The 23,909-nt window shown below is 40.6% G+C and overlaps 2 protein-coding genes across 4 annotated transcripts in view; one reads left to right on the plus strand and one right to left on the minus strand.

Annotated features, from left to right (window-relative positions):
- Positions 1 to 15,344, plus strand: part of USH2A (usherin) — a 562,110-nt gene extending 546,766 nt beyond the window's left edge. The window contains exons 68-72 of the mRNA XM_074949260.1: positions 3,290 to 3,466; positions 5,104 to 5,187; positions 7,886 to 8,130; positions 12,432 to 12,656; positions 13,411 to 15,344. Of these exons, the coding sequence (XP_074805361.1) occupies positions 3,290 to 3,466; positions 5,104 to 5,187; positions 7,886 to 8,130; positions 12,432 to 12,656; positions 13,411 to 13,500 (821 nt within the window). The 3' untranslated portion in view covers positions 13,501 to 15,344. The remainder of the gene's footprint in view (positions 1 to 3,289; positions 3,467 to 5,103; positions 5,188 to 7,885; positions 8,131 to 12,431; positions 12,657 to 13,410) is intronic.
- Positions 12,076 to 23,909, minus strand: part of KCTD3 (potassium channel tetramerization domain containing 3) — a 67,630-nt gene continuing 55,796 nt past the window's right edge. The window contains exons 15-18 of one of the 3 annotated variants that reach the window (XM_074949258.1): positions 23,122 to 23,218; positions 20,246 to 20,430; positions 20,022 to 20,154; positions 12,076 to 19,436 (exon numbers count right to left, since the gene is read on the minus strand). In XM_074949258.1, coding sequence (XP_074805359.1) covers positions 18,869 to 19,436; positions 20,022 to 20,154; positions 20,246 to 20,430; positions 23,122 to 23,218 — 983 coding nt within the window. In that variant the 3' untranslated portion in view covers positions 12,076 to 18,868. Of the gene's footprint in view, positions 19,437 to 20,021; positions 20,161 to 20,245; positions 20,431 to 23,121; positions 23,219 to 23,909 lie in introns of all 3 variants that reach the window. The other 2 variants (XM_074949257.1, XM_074949259.1) reach the window with 2 other exon arrangements.

Consider the following 23,909-nt stretch of genomic DNA (forward strand, 5'->3'; position numbering starts at 1 on the left):
TGTGGAACTGTATAGCTCCAGAAAAAACATGTGGATCATTTAACTCTGTTCCCATCCATTTCACAGAACTAACTACATCATTCCCACTAGCATCCTTCCAAAACTGTTCTGAACATCTCTAGTTAATATATCTCAGCCACCCACTCCTGGCAAGTCTAATCCACCGTTTGATTGCTCTTATTGTTCAGAACTGTTTTCTTGGCATCTAGCCTAACCTTTTCCTTTCTTAATTTAAGATCCTTGTCCTTCCATTATGAATTCTGTTCAGTGGGAAGTATTAAGCATGTCCTATTTTTCATGAATGCATCCTAACAAGGCAACAGTTTAATAAAAAGAAATATGCCCAGTAAAGTGGTAGGCAGGGTGTAATAATGATTGGAGCAAACAAAATAGAAGGGGGACAGAAATTTTAGAAGAATAATGGGTATTTTGCCTTGGCAATCTATATGCTATAACCTGGCAGAGTAAATTTCCTTGGCATACCCCAAACCAAAAAACTTATAAAAATCACATCTTTAAAAAACCTGTTTACATCAATATTAATTCAGTATGTAAATTATTAAAACCTAATCCAATAAATCATGAACTTCTATTCAGTTCCACTAAGGTGTTGCAATAAAGTTCAAGGAACTTCACAGTTGTCCTTATGCTGCACACTACAGCCATTCTGAACTCCACAGTGACCCTGGAGATTGATTTTACATTCTCTTCCTCCACAAGCATAGGATTCTGCCACTTGAGCTAAAGGAGAAACTCCCTTAGCTCTCAGCAGTACAGAGCCTATGATACTCAACTGAACAGTACTGATTTTATCTAGTAGAGAGCAGTGCTATGCATTACTAAGTTAATTACAATATTGATATATTCCACATCAACCCCTCCGAGCCACTAAAATCTTTGCATTCATTCTGGTTCATTGTGTCTCCTTCATTAGGAAGAACTGAAACATTTCATTAAAAAGGAGGCAATGGTTTATGGGCATTCTTTGTTGTAAGTACAGTGCCAAAAGCATAACAAATTAACATGTCTGCATCACGTAAGTGAAGTTGCTTTCATCGAAGACAATATTTGGGAACTGGGACTTGATGATATACTAATGTACTGCACTACTGATTGATTAGTCAGGGCAGTGAATTATTGTACTTGAATTGCTGTTTGTAAGGGTTTTTAACTATCTCTGAAAATAAACTAATGGTTCAAGAAAAAGCTTTAAAAATGAATGGATGCCAAAAGGACATAATTCACTCTCAAAGCAGTTAGGTTTGGAGAACAAATATATTAACTTCAGCTAGTGCTTTGGGCTTAGTTGCAGTAAATATTGATTTGATATGAAAAATAGCCTCCAATTATAGTTAATAGTAATAAAGATATTTTACCTGTTAAATGAGAGGAAAAATGCAACAAAACAAGAGACAATTATACTACCATCCAGGAGACACTAACCAGTGGTGTCTCCATGAATAGGAACCTTGTATGCCAATCAGTGCTTAAAATACACCTGGCTGAAAGGGGCTCTATTTCCAGCAAATAAAATTCCAGTAGCTCCAGCCAGGTCACTGAGGGATGGTCATTTCACTCCTGCCTGGGGTGAAAACGCCTTAGGATTGGCCACTTGCCTGCAGGGGCGGCGAGTTGTATGGGCCCGTGGTGCCCGTGCTCCAGCAATATTCATGGCCTAGGGGCCTGGCTCCACCAATGTTCAGGATCAGGTCTCTCCCCCCGGCCCCACCTGCTCCCCCGCGCACCTCCCCAGGAGCGGCCCCCAGCCCCATGTGCCTGCGCCCTGGGCAGCAGGTGGCCCTCGCTGGCCGCTGCCTGCGGAGGGAGGAGGTGCACACATGGTGGCAGCCCCATCCAACACCCACCACAGGGGAGGTGAGGGGGGGCTTCCTGGACCTGAGAGGGGCCTTAGGAGCACATGCAGTGACAGTTACGCAGGGTGAGTGTGCTGCTGGGGGGGTGGGAGAAGAAAGGGCTCAGGGGAGTCCTCCTCTCTGGTCCCAGCTCCAGGGCAGCCTGCCTGCACCCCAACACCCTCATCTCCAGCCCCGCCTCAGCCCAGAGCCCTCACCCCCCACCCCGGCACCGCAACCCTCTGCCCCAGCTCTGAGCCCCCTCCTGCACCCTGAACTCCTCAGCCCTTACCCCTGCACCCCAACCCTCTGCCCTAGCCCTGAGACCCTCCCACACACCAAACCCCTCTGTGTGTGTGGGGGGGGGCAACTTGGACCCGTTCTGGGCCGCGCCAAAAATTATACAAAGCTGCCACCCCTGCTTGCCTGCCTCCCTAGGGTGTAAGCAGCCAATCAGAGCAGTTGCTGACCCAGACACAGCTCTCTCACCCTCCCCTCTGTGGAGGAAAGAGGCGGGAGCAGAAGGAGCCCTGTAGCAGCTCCTCTGCTTTTGTGAGAGATGGGGTGGCTCCTCTGTTCCTCCCCACTCGAAGCAGGGGACGTGCCCCAGGAGGAGCAGAGGTGAAACACTGGGAGCAAAAATTATTTTGGGGGGAGAAGCCAGTGTTTTCATTTCTGTAGAAGATGACAGGCAACCCCTACTCCCTCCCTCCTCTGCCCCAATACATTGTTTTTTAATATCACTTGAAGCTCTGGTGCCAGACTTGTTATTGGAGCGGGGGAGGGATAGCTCAGTGGTTTGAGCATTGGCCTGCTAAACCCAGGGTTGTGAGCTCAATCCTTGAGGGGGGCCATTTGGGATCTGGGGCAAAAATTGGGGATTGGTCCTGCTTTGAGCAGGGGGTTGGACTGGATGACCTCCTGAGGTCCCTTCCAACCCTGATATTCTATGATTGAACAGAACATGGTCTTGGCCTGTTACACTGGTGTAACCCCAGTAGCATTTTACCAGTGCAGCTGATAGAATATAACTCATTCCTTGTGTTGAATGTCTTGATCCTTAATTTTTGGAAGTCATTTTATTATTAATTATTATGTATTACAATGGTGCCTGTACCCCCCAATCTAGCAGGGGTCCCCATTATACTAGGCATTGAACAGCCATAGTAAAAGGCACTCCCTGCTCCAAGGAGCTTACGCTCAAATTTTACTAATTTTCCTCGTGGGTTTCACTTAGGGTGCAGATACAATATATTTCAATGTGATAATGGCAAGGGCAGCCTCCTCCTGTAGCCTCTCCTTGGTTTTTTTCCATGGGGGGGGTATGTGTGAGAGAGTCTGTAGCACTTCTTATTTGGTGCATTTATTTTGTGCAACCCAGGGAGATGCCTACAATTTATAAATCAGCTGTTTCCTTTTTCTTCCCCCCCCCCCAGTACCTCAGTACAAAGCTCCATTTTCTGTTGTCAGCAATTTATCCATGGTCTACCTAGACTGGAGTCACACTTTCGTACTGAATGGACAGCTGAAGGAGTATGTGTTAATTGAGGGAGGCCAGCGTGTCTACAGTGGCTTTGACACCATGCTGTATTTACCGAGGACATCGGCCAAAAGTCAGTTTCAATTTCCCATTTCATCTATTAAATGTTAAATTTTACGAAGTCGGCCAGCCATTGCACAGCAGTGGACTGTCTCTTTAGACTTCTAGTTTCCTTGAAAAGCTGATGTTGTATGTATAGTAAGGTACTCTTTATCCTGATGATTGAATGCAGTTTTCCATCAAAACTCCTTTAGTACCTACTGTGATTATAGGAACAGTGGTTATATGAGGTACAGGGGTGGGTGAGGGGAATTGATTATGTTTCTGGAATAAATTCTACCCATTCCATGGGATGGGTATAGATGGCCAGGAAACACTGCGAGGTTGACCTCCTGGAGTTTACTACAGATCTTCCTCTCAAAAGGAGGAGTGGACAAAGATATGATGTGCCCTCTACTTCCACCATGACCCTTTCAGGGCTCGATTCTGGAAGGTGCCGAGGACGATAGTCCAATCCGGCACATGCTTAACATTAAGCACATCACTCGTCTTGCTGAAGTTGATGGGACGATTCACATGCTTAGAGTTAACCACATGCTTATGTATTTTGCTGGATTGCGCTAGAGTGTGCAACACCTTGCAGGATTGAGCCCTGGATGAATCACGGAAGCAGGTAGAAGGTGTATCCTCCCAGCCTTGTGGACGTTTGGGATCCATAGGGAAGAGAGCCCTTATACCATGGAAGGCCATCACCTGCTTATGCCATGGAAGGCCATGTACCTGCTCCTTTCATTGGCTGCACGGATTCTACTGGAACTATACTGCTTTTGATAAAGTGCCATAGGCATGAGAAAATCATCCTGATTAAGACGCTTAAAATTGTGATAATGCTCAAAGAGCTTTCCAAGGAAGGCCAGTAACTGCCAATCTAAATCGATGCTTAAGCTACAAAAGTCATTCCAAGTAACACAATTTGGTGGGGCAAGGGACTATTGTGCTGGGCAATGTGTGCAGAAAGTATGGCAGCAGCTGGACAACGCTTTGCCCAGCTGTCTCTTGACAAGTTTTAGTATGACCTTAGCTAATATATTTGCTTGCTGGCTGTGCATGTGGGCACAGTGCATCTCACCTCCTGACTTGGTAAAGAGCATGGCCATTTTCAAGTGCTCCAAACAATTCCTCAGACCAAGCAAAATCACCAGCCCGTGAGGAAATTATGGCTCAGCTAGATTTCAGCTTTCAAAGTTCAACCTTTTTTGCTATAACCCCTATTCAAAAAGTTTGTTCATTTAACAATGGGAAGGGTTTGTCTGGGGGTTTTGTATATTCCCATTATAAGAAACAGGGCTGAGGGTTTGTCTCGAAGTTTCTTTAAAAATGGACTGTCAGACACAGAACACAGCATGCACAATTCCATTTGATTTGGAAAGGTCATGAGCCTGTGAAAATGTGGGGGTTATAGGGGAACATCACAACTACAAACAAGACCACTGTAATATACAGTTTAATAGCTGAATATTAGTGGATTATCAGGCTTCAGGGCTCTATTGGGATCCACTAGCATTGACTGCTGTGCCTGTGGGGAGTCCATTGTGATTGTGCGTGAATGCAGCCGTGCACATTAGCAGCTCTTGGTGGAGGATCAGGGCTGACGCATTTTGATTGTCCCATTTGAGATTTCTAACTCAGTATTTTGCTTTTTTTGTTCAGCCTTTTTCTTTCAAGTAACGTGTACCACCGATGAAGGGAGCGCCCTCACACCAGTGATCAAATACAGCACGGCTACTGGACTGGGTAAACCTGTAGAGACGTTACCTAGCTCCTACTAATTATGTGTGAATTTGTGCTGAGCAATTAGGTGTAACGCAGACTGGATCAGATCAGATTTGGAAATAGAAGTTATTGATCTGGCCCAAGTTGTTTCTTGAAGCATTAAGGTATGTGGCTAATGTGTCTTTGTCACCAGCTGAATTTATTCAGGAAGTTTCTCTTTATTGAAGCAGGTACTGTCTTGGAGCTTCTTTTAAACCAATGAGAATTTCACACACAGTCCTTTCCCTCCTACCAAAAAAAATCAAACAAATGCAAAACCTGCTAACAATGTACATCAGCACCACAGTAGGGATGGTAGCTTACTGCCCATGTTAAAGCTAAAATACAAAGCAAATCAAAACCCTTTGAGCCCTTTACTATTCCTTCAGAATGTATAGGAACAGTGTCATGATTTTTTTTAAATGCTACATGGTTTGGCGGTGAGTTTCTCTTTGTTAAACCTTAGAAAGATCAACTCCTGACCCCTCTCTTGGTTGCAGGTCTCTTGGGAGGACTGGAATGGGGTGGTGACATCACAATAAATAGGCTGAAACTTGAGCTTTCCAGTCTTCAGCTGAGGAAGAGGGATGTTGACACAGGGCCTGATCTTGTTGAAATCACTGGAAGTTTTGTCTTTCATGCTGAGGAGAGCAGGGTCAGGTCCATAGCCTGCCCAAAGAGCATCCAAATACAGAGATTTTGCTGCTGTTAGATACATAGGTGTAGACCTGAGGATCATCTAATTTAGTCCTGTCTCCAGCGGTGGCCAACAACAGAGGAAGATATAAGAACCCCACAGTAGACAGATGTGGAGTAAGCTGTGCCTCCCCCCCGCCAATGTTAGGTCTTATCCTGATCTCTGACAGAGATTGGCTTAAAACCTGAAATACAAAGTTTTAATATTCCTTTAAAAACCTTAAGCATAATAACTCTATATGTTCTTGATATCCATATAAATGTCCACTCCCTTATGTTCTTAGCCTCAACAACATCCTGAGTCAGTAGGTTCCACGGACTAATTGTGCATCAGGTGAAAAGTATTTCCTTTTATCAGTTTGGAATTTCCCACTGCTGAATTTCATTGGCTGTCCCCTTGTTCTTGTGTTGTGCGTCAGGGAGAACAGTAGCTCCCCATTTTCCTTCTCTAGACCATTCATTATTTTATATACTTGTATCATGTCCCCTCGTATTCATCTCCTTTGTAAGGTAAACAATCCCTATCTTTTCAGCCTTTCTTTCTGTAAGAGTTTTTACATGTACCTAATCACTCTTATCACCCTTCTCTGAACCCCCTCTAATGGTGCAAGATCCTAGTACTGCACACATCACTCCAGCTGAGGCTGTAGTATGGATTTATATAAAGGCATTATACTTCATCCCTTTCCTTATGCAGCCAAACATCTTGTTTTCTTTTTTGACCACTAGTTATATCTCAGACATATCCACGAGACAGATCAGATTAAGGTAAATCACCACACCAGTTTCTAAGGAGAAACAATGGAACTTCCTGGAAGCAGAGCCCTGGCAGATGTAAACAATTACAAATTGCCATGGGGGCCCATTGCTGGCCTGTATCGGAGATTCCTTTCTGCAAGTGCTGATATTAGTTTTCTGTGTGAGCCACATCCAAGTTCGTATTAAGCCATCAGTGTGGGCCAGTCTCAATATGCAGGTGTGGCGGAGCAGTGGATTACTTTTTAATCTACTAGAAGAGTGGAGGATATTGTCAGCGTCCTGCATTAAACCCTTGCTTCCTGAACCAGAAATGGGGAATAGGGATAATCACACTGTGAAAACCCCTTAGGTGTCTTTGAACCAAAGCTGAAATAGGACTTCAGAGCCAAAAATATTTTGTTTTGTTAGACACAACATTGACACCTGATTTCATTTTCTTGGCCAGATGTCCTTTGTGTTGAGGGCTGGTAAATAAACTTCATGTATTTGGTTTTTTATAACCTAGAAGTGGCTTTGTGGCAAAGGCGTCACCTCTCCTCTGTTCTTGTTTCTGGGGCTCTAGCACCCTCAGCCCTCTTTGGATGCATTGCTGCATATCCTGCAAAGCTACTGTTGCTACAAGGCGTTTCCTCCCCCTGCCCACCATGCAAGTGATTTTTCTAAGCTGTGCAGTGATGTGCACCATGTATTGGAAGGAACAGTGGAACACTTTGTGTATCTTTTTCATGGCCTTGTCCTAAGCTTTTGATTTTATTTGGCCTCTCTTCGTTCATCCTGATTTTTTGGCTTTATTGTTTTATAATGTGTGCTGCAGTGTCCACAGTAGCAACTGCTTCTTGTGCTGGGCTATAGTGCTGCAGAAAACATCCTGTCTGCACCTCTCTGAAATTACCCATCATTGTTTCAACTGTTCAAGGTTACTTTGATCAACCTTTTTCAAATCCCCCCCCCCCTCCTCTTTCCTAGGAGATGCCAGTGCAGTGGTGATTTCCAACCCAGGCAGCAATGCCAGAACTTTAAGCATGGTCTCTTGAGTGCAGTAAGCTTTTTATTACAGCCCACTAGCATATTGAACCATTACACCACCTTGAACATAAGTGCAAATAAGCACACTGTGACAAACTGCTTCAAACTTCTTTCTAATTTATTATCAAATAAGGGGACGATCTATCACTAAACTGCTTTCTAAAATAATGTTTCCCTTTTACCTTCCTGGATTATACAGGTCCTATATTAACAACTCCTGGAGAAAAGGATGAAGCAGAGACTAAATATGCAACATTTTACACTGAACTGTGGTTTGTGATATTAATGGCAGTTCTAGGTTTGATCCTCTTGGCTATTTTTCTATCCTTGATTCTACGAAGAAAAATAAAAAAACAACCATATGCAAGAGAAAGGCCTCCCTTAGTTCCACTCCAAAAGCGGACATCGCCAATGACTGTATATTCACCAGGAGACACCCACATGGTATGTCATGCAAAGCGCAATAACGTGTATTTATATTGTACAGAGAGTTATTGCAATGGAACATATGTTACAAAGGATAATGTTGCAGTCTAAGGGCATTAACTTACCATTTGAATATAGTAAGAGGGAAAAGGTACATATTGCTTCACGTGAAAGAGTATCTGTGAGCTACAAAAAGACCCAAGCTGTAAATTGGGAGTAAGTGGTGACTACCGTTCAAATAAGCAACAGAACTTGGGTGGTTTTTTTCTTGGTCAGATACCACAGTGATGAATGTGGTAGGAAGACCGAGATACGTTTAACTCCTTAAATGACACAGGGGTAGGACATCTTTAGCTTTATTGTATTATTGGGGAGGTCACTCTTCAGGTATTAATACACTGACTGGGCCAAATCCTTAGCTGCTGTAAATCAATATAGCCCCACTGACTCAGTCAAGCTATGCTTATAGTCACAGTTCAGGGCAACTAAACCTGTATTTCCCCATAGTGGACCACCAAAGGCACCAATTCTTGGTTTCTAGCTCCACGGCCATTGCTTTTCTGGGTGGGGACCAGTCTCTCTCCCCCTTCTGACTAGGTATTCCCAGGCTGCACTGTTCTCTTTGTATTTCCCAGCACAGACAGGTTGCCCAAGCACACCTGTTTGCTCGCTCTTCAGAGACTCATTGTCAACAGTTCTAGCTTACTGCATATCACTTCCTCTGCAAGCCTACTTTATTCCTAAGGTGAAAACAAATAATAAAAGAACCTACACACATGCTAACAAGCTTACCAGAGTCCACCCCAATCCTAACATGGATTCTGACAGCCTTCCACCCTTACCCTAAAGATTGGGACCCTCTGTGGAGCTGCGGTCCTGTCCATTTGCTGGATCAGGAAGAAGGCTCTGCGTCAGTGTAAACAAACTCAAGTTATTTATCCCAAACACCTTTCTTTGTCTCTTGGACCCTGGAGAACCCAGTTTGAACTAGGGGGAGAATTAGCTCAAGCTCTTTCTAAAGAAATCCACTTCACACGTATCGTTCCAAAAAGACCTTTGGACTTCCTCATACGTTCCAGATTGCATTAATCTTCCTGCTAAATAAATGCCATACAATCTCACCATACATATTTGCATTTAATACAATGAAAACTAATTCAGTAAGGTTTAATTTAATTCAGCGAAGTTCATTCAGGAAATCGTTAGTCTGTCACTCTTATTTATACTAGCTGAGGAGTTGCCCCATTATGTAAATTAGTTCTCAGGAAAAAGGAATAAATATTAGAATAGTGCTCACTAGTTTCCCATTATTTCAAAAAGAAAAGGAGTACTTGTGGCACCTTAGAGAGTAACCAATTTATTTGCGCATAAGCGTTCGTAAGCTGCAGTTCACTTCATCGGATGCATTATTTCAAGTGACTGTTCAGAACAATTCTACAAACTATGAGCTTGATCCAGCACTCATTAATGTCAATGGGAGTTTTGCCAGACTTCAGTGAATGCAAAACCACAGCATTTTAAACCCTGCTGACACATATAGACTCCTCAGATACCATGGTGATAGATGACAGTATAAAATCCTAGATAATTATAGCAACAAAAAGCACATTACTGTGAGTTTGTGCCTTTTCCTTCCCCATTCCTATCCCCTGCTCTCTTTTGCTTCACATCTTTCTTTGGGGGCTGCTTGGGCCTACTGAAATTGTATTTTCCTGTGTAAAAGTTGAATTGGGGGCTTTAAACACATTCTTCACCATTTAGCATGCACAAGATATAAGCAAAAATTGAGAAGGACTCTGCCTTCCCGGAGCTTGGTTGTCAGATTGGAAAGAGGAAGGGTGTATTTCTATGGATTCATCCAGCCATCTTGTCCTTCTATAATGTGCCCTTCATCAGGGAACAGTAGCCCTCACCTGCCACATCTGCTCAGCTTGTCAGGCACAACACCACTGATTAGTAAGCATGCTGCTCTCATGTCTTTATTTATGTTAACAACCCATTAAGCTGCCAGTTTAGATCTTTATGTAGCCCCTTAAGGACCTGTGAGTGTTCTGGCTCCTCATGGAATGGTGTTGAGCTAGGTGGCCAAGTGGGTGCCTTAAAGGAAAATGTGTCTGTTTTCAGAAGGACCCCCTTGAGACTGGGGCGGCTTGCCTTAGAAACATTTTTGTGGCAACTCTTAATGTCAATTACAAAAGGCTAAATGAGGAACTGTTAAAAAAATCATAATTTAGCTTTGGAAATACAAAGTGAGACTCGAAAATCGCCTAACTTGCCATGGAGTCACATGACACAATACTCTCTTGGCGCTGAGGGTTAGAGCAAGGAGTCCAATACTACTTAGGACGTGTGAACATTAGTTAGGAATTATATAAAACACCCTACTGAGGAAGGTTAGTAGTAGTATGCATGCCCATTTTAGGATGGAAACTGAGGCAGAAAGTAACATACCCAAGAGCACACAGAAAGTCCTGTGATCAAGAAGATAAGTACTGAGGAGCCAGGAACTCCTGGGTTCTAAAGACCATTAAATCACTCCTCTCATTACAACCTCTTCCCCACTATTTTTTCCTCAGCTTTTTGAAAAGATTTTTTTTTTTAAAATATACAAGCAGACATGTCAGTAGCTTGAAGTAAGTCATTCAGATCTGTATTAATTCCACAAGCGGCTACAGTGCACATTGTGCCATCAGTTTCAACAATATAATTGTGGCTCCTCTTTTGGCTAAACAACTGGCAGAAATTTAAATTGGGGAAGGAAAAAAAAAAAAAAAAAAACCCAGAATGTGCCTCATATCCAATTTCTCTTCGGGAAAATGAAAGATACCGTCCCTTTTGTTTAACTCCTTGTCTTCTACATACTTGTATATTTATCCCATTTCTATTCTCTACCTACAATGCTTTAAAAATGCAGAAAACCTCTTTAACTGATAATCCCTGCCATCAGCATCCTATGGCAACTCCTTTACAAGTTCCTCTCATCTCATCTTCACAAGTCTCACAGAGCAGAGATAAGGTAAGACTTTGCAGTGCTTATGTCTGCACACACATTTCAGTCTGAACTGCTAGGAAAGGGCTATAGATGGAGGCATTCATTTTTGTTTTATCATCACTTCCAAGGTCACATCGCATACAGTGCAGGCTTTACACAAAACTCAATTATGGACTTGAATTTGGAACTTTCATCCTGTGCTGTCCTGTACAAATACAACAAGTGAAACCTGCCTTAGAGACTAACAAATTCATTTTCAACCGCCATGAGTTTGTATTGTAAAAATCATTCCATTGTCCTGTAGTTGAGTACAATGGCCCAGATTCTCAACTGGATGTAAATCAGCATAGCTCTGACCATTATTTTTAGCTACATTTACAGTGTAATCTGACCACAGAATAAAACACTTGTCACAGCACCTGGGCTAACGTAGCATTGCTGTTAACAACTCTCCTTCCTTTTAAATCTCAGTTTGATTCTATTGCCGAGATGTCAGAGTCCGCAAGTCGTGTTACTCTAACAAGTTACACAATGCATTTTGAGGTATAGTTAGCGAGTATGCAACCTGTGTGCTGTGGCAATCAAACCTGGAATTAATTGGAGTGTTTTGCCTGAGAATTTCTTGCATGGTGCATGTTTTATTACCGCACAGCTGTTAGCAGTTGAAGATTCTGTGACAGATGATCCAAAGTGGTGTATAGCTGCCACTTTAAAGGGTATAATAAAGAACGTGCATAGTTGTGTGTTACTGTACTGTGGGAGTTTCAGTATGTTAAAAAAACCCATTTGGGGCTCGACTTGTCGATTTAACATATTATTTGTTTTACACAACTTTTTGGAAAACCAGAGAGCGAGAAAGGTCAAATGGCGGTTAGAGACACATACTTACACAAGTTCACAAAAGCTAGTTGCTAAAATTGCCAGGTATTGTCCCCTGGCAGATAAGCCACGTGCTTCCTAACCTTGCAAGTGTTCCATCAGTTGTCTATTTCCTGGTTCTAAAAGGGAATGGCAATTACTGTGATGACGTGTTTCAACTGCATGCTTAACAAGCGATCTTCAAGAGATCACCTTGTTAAACCGCATTGCAGTAAGCCATTGTTTCCACAGGGAACAATAGCTGGAGCTAGTGATGACGATGTTCTGTTATCAGCCTAAAAACCTCTACCACTACCATGTTACTTTACTACTATGGCTTCTACTGCAAAATAAAGCCCTTGAAAATAACTAAACTTTGTAACAGATTTATTTGAGCTGAAATGTTAATCTATTACATTTTTCATGTAAACCTTTCATAAGCACATCCCTTTTATTCCAATATTCCTAGGGACTAGCAGATACAAAAATTCCAGGACCCGGCTCTCCTTTGAGTAATCGTAGCAACCAAAGTACTTCCGTTCTACAGATACCGAGTCAAAGGCAGATGAATCGTACCTCCTCCCAAGGGTCTTTACATCGCAGTGTCAGTCAACTTATCGATGTCTATGACAAGAAGTCCCTAATAGAAGATTCTGTGTGGGATACCATTATACATGGTCATGATAGTGGTTTGGTAAGTTCTTATTCTAGTTTTACAATTCCATGAATGCATGCACATTCGGCATTATCTTAGTAACTGATGTTTACCAAGATGCTGGGCAAAATTTCCAAAAGCATCTAGGCCCAGATCCTCAAAGGTAATGAGAGTTACTTGCCTAAATACCTTTGAGGTACTGGGTCCTAATGACTAGCCTAAATCCTATTTTCAGAAGCAGCTAAGTCACTTCTGAAAGTGAGACTTCAGCTCATGAATCACAAAGGTGCTTTTGGAAATGTTACCAACTATTTTACACAGTTACAGTACTGTATACACCAGACATTTTATTCCTTTTTGCACATAACTACAGCGAAAACATGACATTCAGTGAGATGTTTCAGTAGTCTATTGGTTATGTGGCTCTCATGCAGTTTCTAAACTGATATAATTAAAGCAGTACAATCCCCGAGAGTGGTTGCAATTCTACCACTGTAAAGGTGCGTATAGCAGTACAGGTTATTCACCAATATTTATGGGAATTAACGAACTATTTTGGTGAGGGATGTAATTTTATGACCGTATAAAGCTGTGTCTAGACCAGGTCTTAGTGCGAATCAGTTTGATAATGCAGTCAAGTATTGTGACTGTGCGTGTATCAAGTCTATTTTCTTTGGAACAACAAATCTGTTATTTCTAGTTTTGTTGTTCTATGACTAGGTCAGTATTTATAGTTCTCTAAATTTGTACTTAAACCCTGCAAGTGATTTGGCTAATTTTTTTACCCCCCTAGTATGTGGATGATGAAGACCTTGTGAATGCCATCAAAGGCTTCAGTACAGTAACTAAAGAACATACAACCTTCACTGACACCCAGTTGTGACACCTATTTGGAGTAAGTACCACAGCCAACCCAAAGCAGCTGAAGGAACACAAAATCTTTGTTTTGTTCAATTTAACCTGAAGAAATTAATTTCTCATGTAACAGCTTGGGGATTATGTTTTAAAAAGTGTGCCTACTGGAACTTTAGCAGTATGAATGCATTTTCTAGGAGTACTGCTGCAACAGCCAAGAATACAGTTATATATTGTAAATGTGCTCTCTACATATTGATCAGTGTTAAACATTTATTGCAAATATCGTACAGAAATATTTCAAAAGGGGAAGGTGAGAAGAATGTATTGTACGTACAACGTTGTGTCACAGTACTGGCAAGACCTTAAATAGCCAATATAATATACAGAGAAGTTTCACAAACACTTTTAACAGCTGCACATACCTAATCCTGAAACTTTAATCATGTTTCATTATATTATACTGTGGTGGGAAATGTATGATCAGTGGGGAAAAAAAAGGGTTTTGGTCAACAAGTATATAAAAATGTAGAATAAATTTAGATCTGTTCTTAAAAGCATTACAACCCAGTTTGCTCACTTTAATTAAGACAACAAAGAAGGAAGAGTTAATTCTGTTTATGAAATATTGCTACAGATGCAAAAGCACAGAAAACTTGTGCAATTGCCCATCTAGTCAGGAACCCTAAAATGTTTCTGTCCATTTCAATCTACTTTAGATCATGTACGACAGGAGATTGATTTAAAATCACAAAAGATGTGATCCTGTGACATCCTGAGTACTCTCACTTTCCCAGAATAAGATCTGAGGGTGCTCAGAACCTTGCCACACCAGATTGTGCAAGAGTAAATTTGAAATGTATCAAAATGTAATTTAGTGAAAGCTGTTCTGGATTTTACTCACATGTATTGTAGTTTCTAGTGCCTGCCCTCTGGTGTTGGTCTTAGAGAAATAAGTCAGGATGATCATAGCTCTAAAAACAAATTCTTAGGAATAAGGCGTGTCTTTAACATATTTAAATAATTTACTATTAAATCTCTGGTGAATCAGCTGCTTCAATGTTTAGCATTGTGATGAAGCCTCTCCGCCAAAACTATCTTGGTTGTCATGCATTTGGCATGATCCTTACATTTTGCAATTGGAAATTGCTTTGAGAAACAGCGAAATGCAATCATCATCAAATTAGGAAAGGGATGTGACAAAAACAAAGTGGTAAAAAACCCACCCATAAGGTAAGCTTCACAGGAAAGAACAAAAGAGCTATTACAGCTTTGTTTTAAACAGACAGATCTCATTGTTTCTATTTTCTATCCAAACTGCTGGGCGTAAGACAGAATACCTATGAGCTGAGCTGGAACATTAGGGCCCCTAGAGGAAATCTGTTTTCTGTAATGTGAACAGTTATTGCCAGTGTTTGTTTTAACATACATTTAGGGCAAGATAGTTCTTTCCTCCCCCCATACCTTACTCTACAAATAGTCTCATTTAAATTAAACAGTAAGGAAATACTCAAAAGGAGTAGGGAGGCAGAATTCAAGTATTGGCTGTTATGGTACACATGTTGCAATATAATCAATTATACAATACTATCCATTTCTTATACAGTGTACAGTACAGATTAGAGTATCTGAATTATTTCTGTGGTAGGGAAAAAAGCATTGCATAGTTCAAACTGTAGTAATTGGTTTATTTTCAAGACTAGGATTCTATTGTGCCTGTAAATTAATCTGAAAATATAGATTAATAAAAGGTTACATCTAAATTTAATACAAGTATTTTTGTTACCACATAATATAAAGAACAAAAAAAGTGTGTGTTTAAAAATTAGGCTGAATGTACAAGCTTGATATTAATTTTACAATAAAGAAAGTAGTGACACTGTGCTGCCTTTTCTCCAGTTCATCTTTTAAACAATCCACAACATTAAAAACTGGGCTAGTTAGCAACAGAAAGTTCAAAACAGACTGTGGTGCAGGACTGTCTGCCTTGTAACTTAAAGCTGGCCAAGGGAGATAATCAATGCTGGCGTTCATAATGTAACATTCCTACCCTACAGATCAATTCAAAATTCATTAAAATCAGCTACTTGATAGGGATTGAGTCACAAAAAAAAGCAGGTGTGAATTTGATCAGTCATCTTATTTCACATGCAAGCACCGTTAAAGCTTGGCTTGTTTTTAGTATTATGTAAATGTTGTGGCAATGGTTTTATCCAAAGAATTTTTCTCCCATTTTAAAAATTTGGTTATTCATTATGTGGAAATGTCCCAAGTGTACAGCTAGACTTATTCTGCAGTGTACAAAATACAAATGGAGACTTGGAAGTAACAGCACTTTCCACTGCCTCTGGCTAAAGAAACCCTTATTCAGCTGCACCTCCTGTTTATTCTTGCAGATGTTTCCTTTCCTAAGAAAGATCCTGTCTGAAGAGCAGCATCTTTAGTTTGCACTTTAAGACCTGAACAAAATCATTGCACAACTGCAACACTTGGGGGGGAGGGGGAGGGATAGCTCAGTGGTTTGAGCACTGGCCTGCTAAACCCAGGGTTTAGAGTTCAATCCTTGAGGGGACCATTTAGGGATCTGGGGCAACTATGGGGATTGGTCCTGCTTTGAGCAGGGGGTTGGACTGGATGAGGTCCCTTCCAACCCTGATATTCTATGATTCTATGAACACTGAGCATGCCAGTCGCTGACCTGTACCATGAACTCTACTAGCAACAGAAGTCATATACACAGACCAACAGCACTAGGAGGAACAGTTCTAAGGTGGGTCTAAAGTTAGCTTCCATAAGTGGAAGGGAATGAAAGGATTAAAGTGTGAGCACTCTATACGTAAGGGAATAGCATAGCATTCAATATTTAAGTAGAACTCTACAAATATTATAGTGCATTCATGCCATGGAATGAAGTAGATTTAATTTCCCCCTATTAATATGAAAGAATGTTTACTACAGTAAAGCCTAAGACCCAACCGAGAATCAGGCCTCCCTGTGTAAAAAGACTAGTAGATAATCCCACCCCTGAAAAGCTTACAATCTAAATAGACACAGGATGGGGGAAGCAATACAACTGAGTGAACAATATAATGGCTGCAAACAGCCATGTTTTTTTTGTTTTTTTTTTGGAGGGGGGATAAGCTAGCTGGAAAGAAGGGGACAGGGCAGGCGTGAATCTGAGGTGAAAGGCAAATTGTTAGGGAGGGGGAAGAAGATTGGCGCAAAGAGCCAATAAGCACAGGGGAGAGAGAAAGTTCTGAAGGTCCCTGCTTTAGCTGCTCTTATGACAGTGTGTCTGGGTATGGCTCCTTCCTCCAGTTTTTCCCCAAGTCTACACACCTGGGAGCACTGGCCCCAGCTGGTGTCTATTTTACCCCCTGCAGCAGTAGCTGCTTTGACTGCTTTGAGCAGCTGGAGTCTCAAAGTAGGGTTGTAATCTGAAAAGTATCTGGGTTTCCTCCATCACTCTGAGAATTGAAAATAAAGCTGGTTCTCACATCACCACACCAAATACTGCAAACCTATTTGTACAACCCCACTGAAAGTCTGAGCCAGAAAAAATAAAAACAGCTTGAAACTTTCAGCTCACTGGGTGAACTTGCAAGGCTGACTTTACAAAAATAACTGTAAAATGAGCCTATTTGATATGATGTCATTACCTAATACACAAGGCTTTCCACTTTGAATTTTTCAGCACAGAACTACACTGACCTCAGTCTGAGGATCCAATTTTTCCCCTATAGTTTATGGCAAACGACATCAAGCGCAAGAGTAATAACCAAAACCACATGCTATAACACTCTACTATGAAGAGCGCTGCGTAGCTCGAAAGATTGTCTCTTTCAGCAACAGAAGTTGGTCTAATAAAAGATATCACCTAATATCCACCTTGTGTCTCTAATATTCTGGGACCAACAAGGCTACAACCCTGCATTCTACTAAAGAATCATTTTTAGCCTCTTCTTTAAAGAGAGCTAAAATTTGAGGAAGGAGAAAAGGGTATTCTAGCTCATTTGTTTTTCCATTTCTGTAAATCTTGACGCATTTAAAAATAGCCAAAACTTTATAAATCACTGCTCCTAAATGTCTGTCCTAGTGCATAACCAAACAAAATAGCAGGCACCTTCCACAAGCAAGACACCAGAGTCTCAGGTCCTTGGAAACTGTCTGCAAAGAAACTGACGTATGTATTAAGGACTGCAACTAGAACCAAAAACACCCTCACACTAGCAAAACTCAATGACTTAGTACTTCCAGCTAAAGTCTGCACATTAGGGGAAAGCAGTATATCTTTACAAAAATACATTAAAGTTGTATGGGAGGTATCGACTTAACTCTGCATGTCCTACTTTTACTGAAGTTTAGTACTACTGTTGCTGTAAGGAAGATGTAGGGGGACTTGAATCCAGCATTTCTGGTTGAGGGCTGAAACTCTCATGATCTGGAAGAGCATAACACCACTATGGCATTGTTGTACAGCAGCAAACTTAGAAGAGGAATGTGTGAATAGCCTAGTAAGTTTTCTAACAAGAGATATTTAGTCCATTTCTTAGACATTAGTGTTATATACAGTAATGAGCAGCAAAATGCATGCTTTTTTTCCCCCTCCACAAGAGGTTATAGTTTATAATTTCAGGTATCTGAAAGCTCTGCAAAGAGAAATGAGGGGGAAAGTACAGGTAATAACATTCCTGTGCATTTTAATATTAGGACCAAGATATGCAAAATAATGTTTTAGCACATCTGTAAGCATAAAGACTTTTTGAATTTGTTTCATAAACAAAAGAATTGTAGCACATAAATGTCAAATTTATCAATACTGAAAAAACAAACAGTCGCTCTACAATCAAGGCAAACTTCAGCAAGAGAAGCTTTTCAAATTGATGAAATAGCTTTTAGCACCCAGCTAATTTTCTACTTTATATTATCTTGAAGGAGGTGAAAGGGCAAGATGGGTGACTCCAAGGAATTGAAAATAATATTCATGGTAACTTTAATGGCCAGTAAGCAGGGGACAGGCATTTAATATTTTGGGGATTTCAAAGGTAAGGTCCAGTAATGGGACTTAGAAAGTTACCTATAAAACTCTTCCTAAGACAAATACTGTAGTGCATGCTGGACTGCATAAAACAGGATTTTACATTAATGTTTTGTACCAAGTATTGTTTGGCTTTATACAATATGAAAATGAAGTACATCAATTTAGAGTATGTTTGCTGGTTGTGCTGTAAACCCAAGTTGTTGAGATGCACTGTGAACTTATTACAGTTTTTCAGTTAGACACACTCAAATGAAGCCTTTTTAAAATGATAAATCTGTAGTGTAAAAGTTACATCCAGTTAAGTGTTAAACTTTCATCTGAACCCTTGAAAACAAATGTACACAACTTAGCATTTTCACAAGCTATAGTCTTGGCAGGCAGAGTCACTTTTCTTGTGGCGTGGAGAAGTGGTCGTCTTTGTGGGTGATGGGGACGCTGTACCAGGTGATTCAGGTCCTCCTTCCACAATAATTGGTGAAGACACCAGAGGAGGTACTTTCTTTCTTCCCAGAAACCCTCCTCCATCAAATCCACTTTTCTTTTTATTCTCTACTTTGTTCTCACTTTCATCATCTGGCCCTCTTTTCTTCACTTCTGAAGAGCTTTCAGGCACTTTCTGACCTTCTGCCCCAGCATCTGATGATATTCTAGTAGCTCTTACTTCCAGTACTGTTGCCTTTTTGTCTGTTGGAGTGCTCTCACCTGCTGCCTTCTTCATTTCAGCTTGTACTGGACTCAGATTGCCAGTCTCAGGGACAGCCTTGTCCACCATACTATTGTTCATATTAAAAGTCTGAAAGTCCTTGTAACTGTGAAAGCTCTCAGTCCGTCTTGCCCTTGCTAATAAAGGACTCTCTCTATATGGCCTTACTGAGCCATACGTAGCAGCTTCATGGATGGTTTCATGGTGCTGTAACTGGAGGCTGAAAACACATTCAACAGTAAAACATTTCTCATGTCACGGGTTACAACAAATACTGATGCAAACAAACATCACTGTCACCTTTCTCAGAACAGACTTCAGCTTTCAAAGGTAAGAAACATGCAGCAAATTGTTCCTTCTCTCTAGCCAAATAGAAAGCCATTTGGAATTTGTGAAGAGTATATTGGATTCCCAGATGTGTTACAGAGCATATACTTCTGAACACCCGAGGCTTGATATCCTGTCAGCTGCATGCATGTTACACAAAGAGAAATATGATTTTTGAGGGAGGATGTTTCTGAACTATGAATCCCAGAGCACACTCAGCTGTGCTTGTCCTATAATTGGCAGTGGAATGTGCTCAGGATTTCCAACCTGCCTATCTCTGTGAGCAAGGGCTCACTCGTTCCCTAAATTGTACACATGCAACTCCAACGGGAGCAGTGTCCCAGAAACATCAGGGCACTTATTTAGGTGCCCAAATACGGACTAAGGGGTGCCTAAAATTAGACACTCAAGTTTGAAAGTTTTCGCCTAAGTCTTTGAACACACAGCTGATAGTATATCCTGTGGATGTTTGGCCTACCTAGAGCTTGAGTCCCGCAGACGGCTTTGCTGAACTACTGAAGTTGCTGGACTGATGTTAGGAGTAGCGCAGCGTGAGGTGCTCAGATCACACTGATCAAGCAACTTAAGCAGCTCCTCTTCGGTTGGACCCCCTACATCTTAGAAAAGAAAGATAGTGGTCACTGATCACCTCTAATGCAAGCATTTGAGCCAAAAAATAAGTTCTGCTACATTACAACCTACCCTTGTCTTCACTTTTATTAACCATGTCCATCGCTGTGGTCAAATCCCACATCTGAATACTGCCATTTGAATGACCTGTAAAGAGGTAACGTCGTGGTCTTGAGCCCATCCTACTGGATCCTTCACATTCTCGTACAGTAAACGAAGAAATTGTGGTACAGTCTACGGCCTGGATCTCGCATATTCTACAAAAAGGCATTTAACACAATTACAGATTATAATCCTAACTATAGTATCGCATACCGTGGAGGGCAATTGTGAGGTTTAATTTATTAAGATTTGTGATCTCTGGATAGAAGGCGCTATGGTTTGTTTTATGCTGAATTACACCTTCGCTTTTAACACCCATTTCTAACTCATAAAATTTTTTGCAATTCACTTCTCAATGTTACTTTTAATAAGATTCCAAAAGAATACCGAGTAGCTGCTAGACATTTAAAAAAAAAACCCATAATTAGTTTCCTGCTTTCTTACAGAATCTGGGTTGCCGATTTCCTGATTCGAGGTTTGCATGTGCTTCTCCAGAGAGATCTGGGCTCAAGATGTGTTCAAAACCAGCACCATATATTAAGTATTGTACAAGACTAGTATGTAATTTCCAACTGCTGTCAGTTTTTAAAGTTTACTGAACAAATTCCTTCAAACATGTCACAGGTATTTGTTCTCAAAGAGAAACAAAATCCAGGGCAACTCTGAATTTAAAAACTAACCCGTTTAAGCAAAAAGAGTTTATTTAAATTCAGAAAATGTCACACCAAGATGAAAAGATAAGAATTACATGAGAGGGAAAAATGAGGTTCGGAATGAAATGACTAAAGTTTAGGGTAGTTTGATGTCACTCACCTCACATCATTTCACAACAGTGAAATCAGGAAGCCTGTAAAACTTGGGGATGTTAGCCACCTCCTTCCTGTTCTTACTTATTGTTCAGTTTTTTTTTAAAACACTCAAGGACAGATTCCACTATCATCATAGCCCAGGGTGAGTACCTCCATACTGTGGATTTAGCTATACGGCAAGTAACTGTGTGACAAGCCAGGGTATGAATCTCCAGCACAGTGACAGCTCCAGAGTGTGTAACAATATGCTAACCTGTACTCCAAGACACTCACTGCACTGTAGAAGTGTCAATACTGGACATTAGCATGGGGCAAGCTGGTGTGCTATAGGTTCACACCCTGACTTGCCATGCAGTAACTTACCATGTAGACCAACTCTAGGAGTCATCTAATCCAGTCCACGGTAGATTTGCTTTTTGCATCTCCACTGTGTTTTTAGAAACAAGTTTTTTAAACTGAAACTTGCTCCTGCATTGCATGAATTAAAGGGAAGAGAAAATGGCTAAGCAATGAGAATTCCTGTTTTGCTTTACTCATAACTACTGAGATTACTGTGGCATCAAAATTTAAATTGTGGCTTAATTAAGTTATCAAGGAAGAATAGTTTGATTAGAATACAGAATCTGCCATAACGAAACAGGACAGGGAACAAAAAAAGAGGTCACAGTTGAAAATGGTTTTGAGTTATTACTTTGTTAAAATTTATCCTAATATGACACCAATTTTAATAAACATTTGGCAGTTTCTTCACTGTGTATGCACGGAACATTAAATCACAGTGATTTATAACATTCATTGGGACAATATTTTGGCCTCCAACCATATTACGGACTTCTAATGCTATTTGCTTAAAAAACAAACAAGCTGTCAAATGGATAGCCTAGGTGCATGGAAAAGGTACTCTCTTGATTAATTACTTTAACAGTTACTTATGACTATATGTAATGACCTTTGATGCAAAGAAGATTGATTCTCTTAAAGGATTTTTATTCCTTACAAGATTAACCAATGATAGGCCATGTGTTACAGATATTGGGTACTGGTGAACTATTAACACCCATGTCTGTACTAGCACTTTCAATTTAAAACTAGTATCCAGGGTTTTCAAGAGCATGTTAGCTACTGCCACACCAGCTTTGGCTTTCATTTATTTTAAAACTAAAAGCAAGCACAGGATCAGTTTTTTAATGAAAGGTAGCAATACACACCAACATATGGAAGAACAGAAGACTGCTCTAAAATCAGGAACATAATTAAGCATCCATTAAAAGAGTACATGCAGTTTGCCTGCAGCCAGCTTGCATTTAACTTGCAAAGTACAATTTTATTGTTATGCTACAAGTGAAACCCAAATTGATTTTTTATCATCCTTATGTAGCCCCTTTCATCCCATGCTAATCAGCACTTTTATTAAGCCTCAAAATATCCCTGGAAGGTAGAGTACATCCATTTTACATATGGGTAAAGAGAAACACCTTCACTAGCCCAACGTCACAGTGAGCTAGTAGCAATGCCAGAAAAATAACCCAGGGGGGTCCTGACTGCCAGTTCCCCATTTTGCCCAATGAATGAGGACTGGGAGTACCAAAGCAAAAAGTCTATTGAGTCTATTATCTATCCAAGAACTCATCAAGGCCTTTTTCAAGCAATACATTGTGTAGTAAAAGCAGAGCCAAAAGGGTTCAAACAGTTTTTCAAGTTGCCTTTAGACATCTGACAATTACACTGTCTATGCTTTTTTTGAAATTATTCTCTTTCTTAAGAGGTTTTTCTGTTGAAGTAAAAGCAAAACCAGACACCACTTATTGTTGGCATTGATAATTAAACTAGAGCAGAGCAACTGTATGTTTACATTAAAGTGATTATACCAGTCAGATACCCACATCAAATGCGTAAGTGAGAAATGAGTTCTATACAGCATCTGTGCGCTTTGACTTTCTAGCACAAGTATCAGAGCCAACTATCTTAGTGTCAGCTCTTGGATATGTACAATAAGTGGATTTTATCAGCGATGCAACAGATGACTAGTGCTTTTACCTTTTCCCAGTAGAAGACAACCTGACAAAGAGTTTATTAGTGACGGGAACAACTTTTTGGATGAATACTTGTTGATCATCACGCTCTCCAAATGGTCCTGTAGTTAGAAAGAGAAACTAAGTATTTCGAAACACATTATTCCAAAAAGTTATTGGAAAAAAATTTAACCATTCCTACCCTGTCTAGGAATAACAAGTACTCACACAGATTCAGTTGGACTAAAGGAACCAGGAACCTACACTGATTTCTAGTTTAGCAAAACACCACACTACTTTTGCATTGTGATGTATAATTACTGACAAGTCACAATGGAAAACCCAAACTGAAAGGTTACCCAATTATTTTGAGTAATTCTGAACTACCAAGGAAGATGTTCACTTTAGACTGTCCAATCAATTTGATGCTTTTTTTTTTTTAAACAAAAAATAAACCCATATCTGTGTAATTTTCCATTACTCTAATTTAAAGGGTTAATTTGTTATGATGTACTGCTAGAAAATATTCATGGGATATGAAATATAATATGGGGTCCATCACCTCTTGGTCACTAATGTGACCAAATTTTCTAAGGTCTGATTTTTCATTATTGCTGAGCACCTGCACCACCCTCTAATGTCAAGCAGAGATACAGGTGCTTCATAAAACTGGGAAAAAAAAAAAAAAAAAAAAATCAGGCCTATAGTGACTGAAAAGTTCTTTACAGCTGTTTGGTAGCCCCTGCGAAAGAGGATGGAGGCCTTAATTCAATTACTAACAGATCGCCCATCACTTCCCCCCCCCTTTTTTGG

This window comes from Natator depressus, chromosome 3 (assembly GCF_965152275.1).
Source record: "Natator depressus isolate rNatDep1 chromosome 3, rNatDep2.hap1, whole genome shotgun sequence".
NCBI classification, from domain to species: Eukaryota; Metazoa; Chordata; order Testudines; family Cheloniidae; genus Natator; species Natator depressus.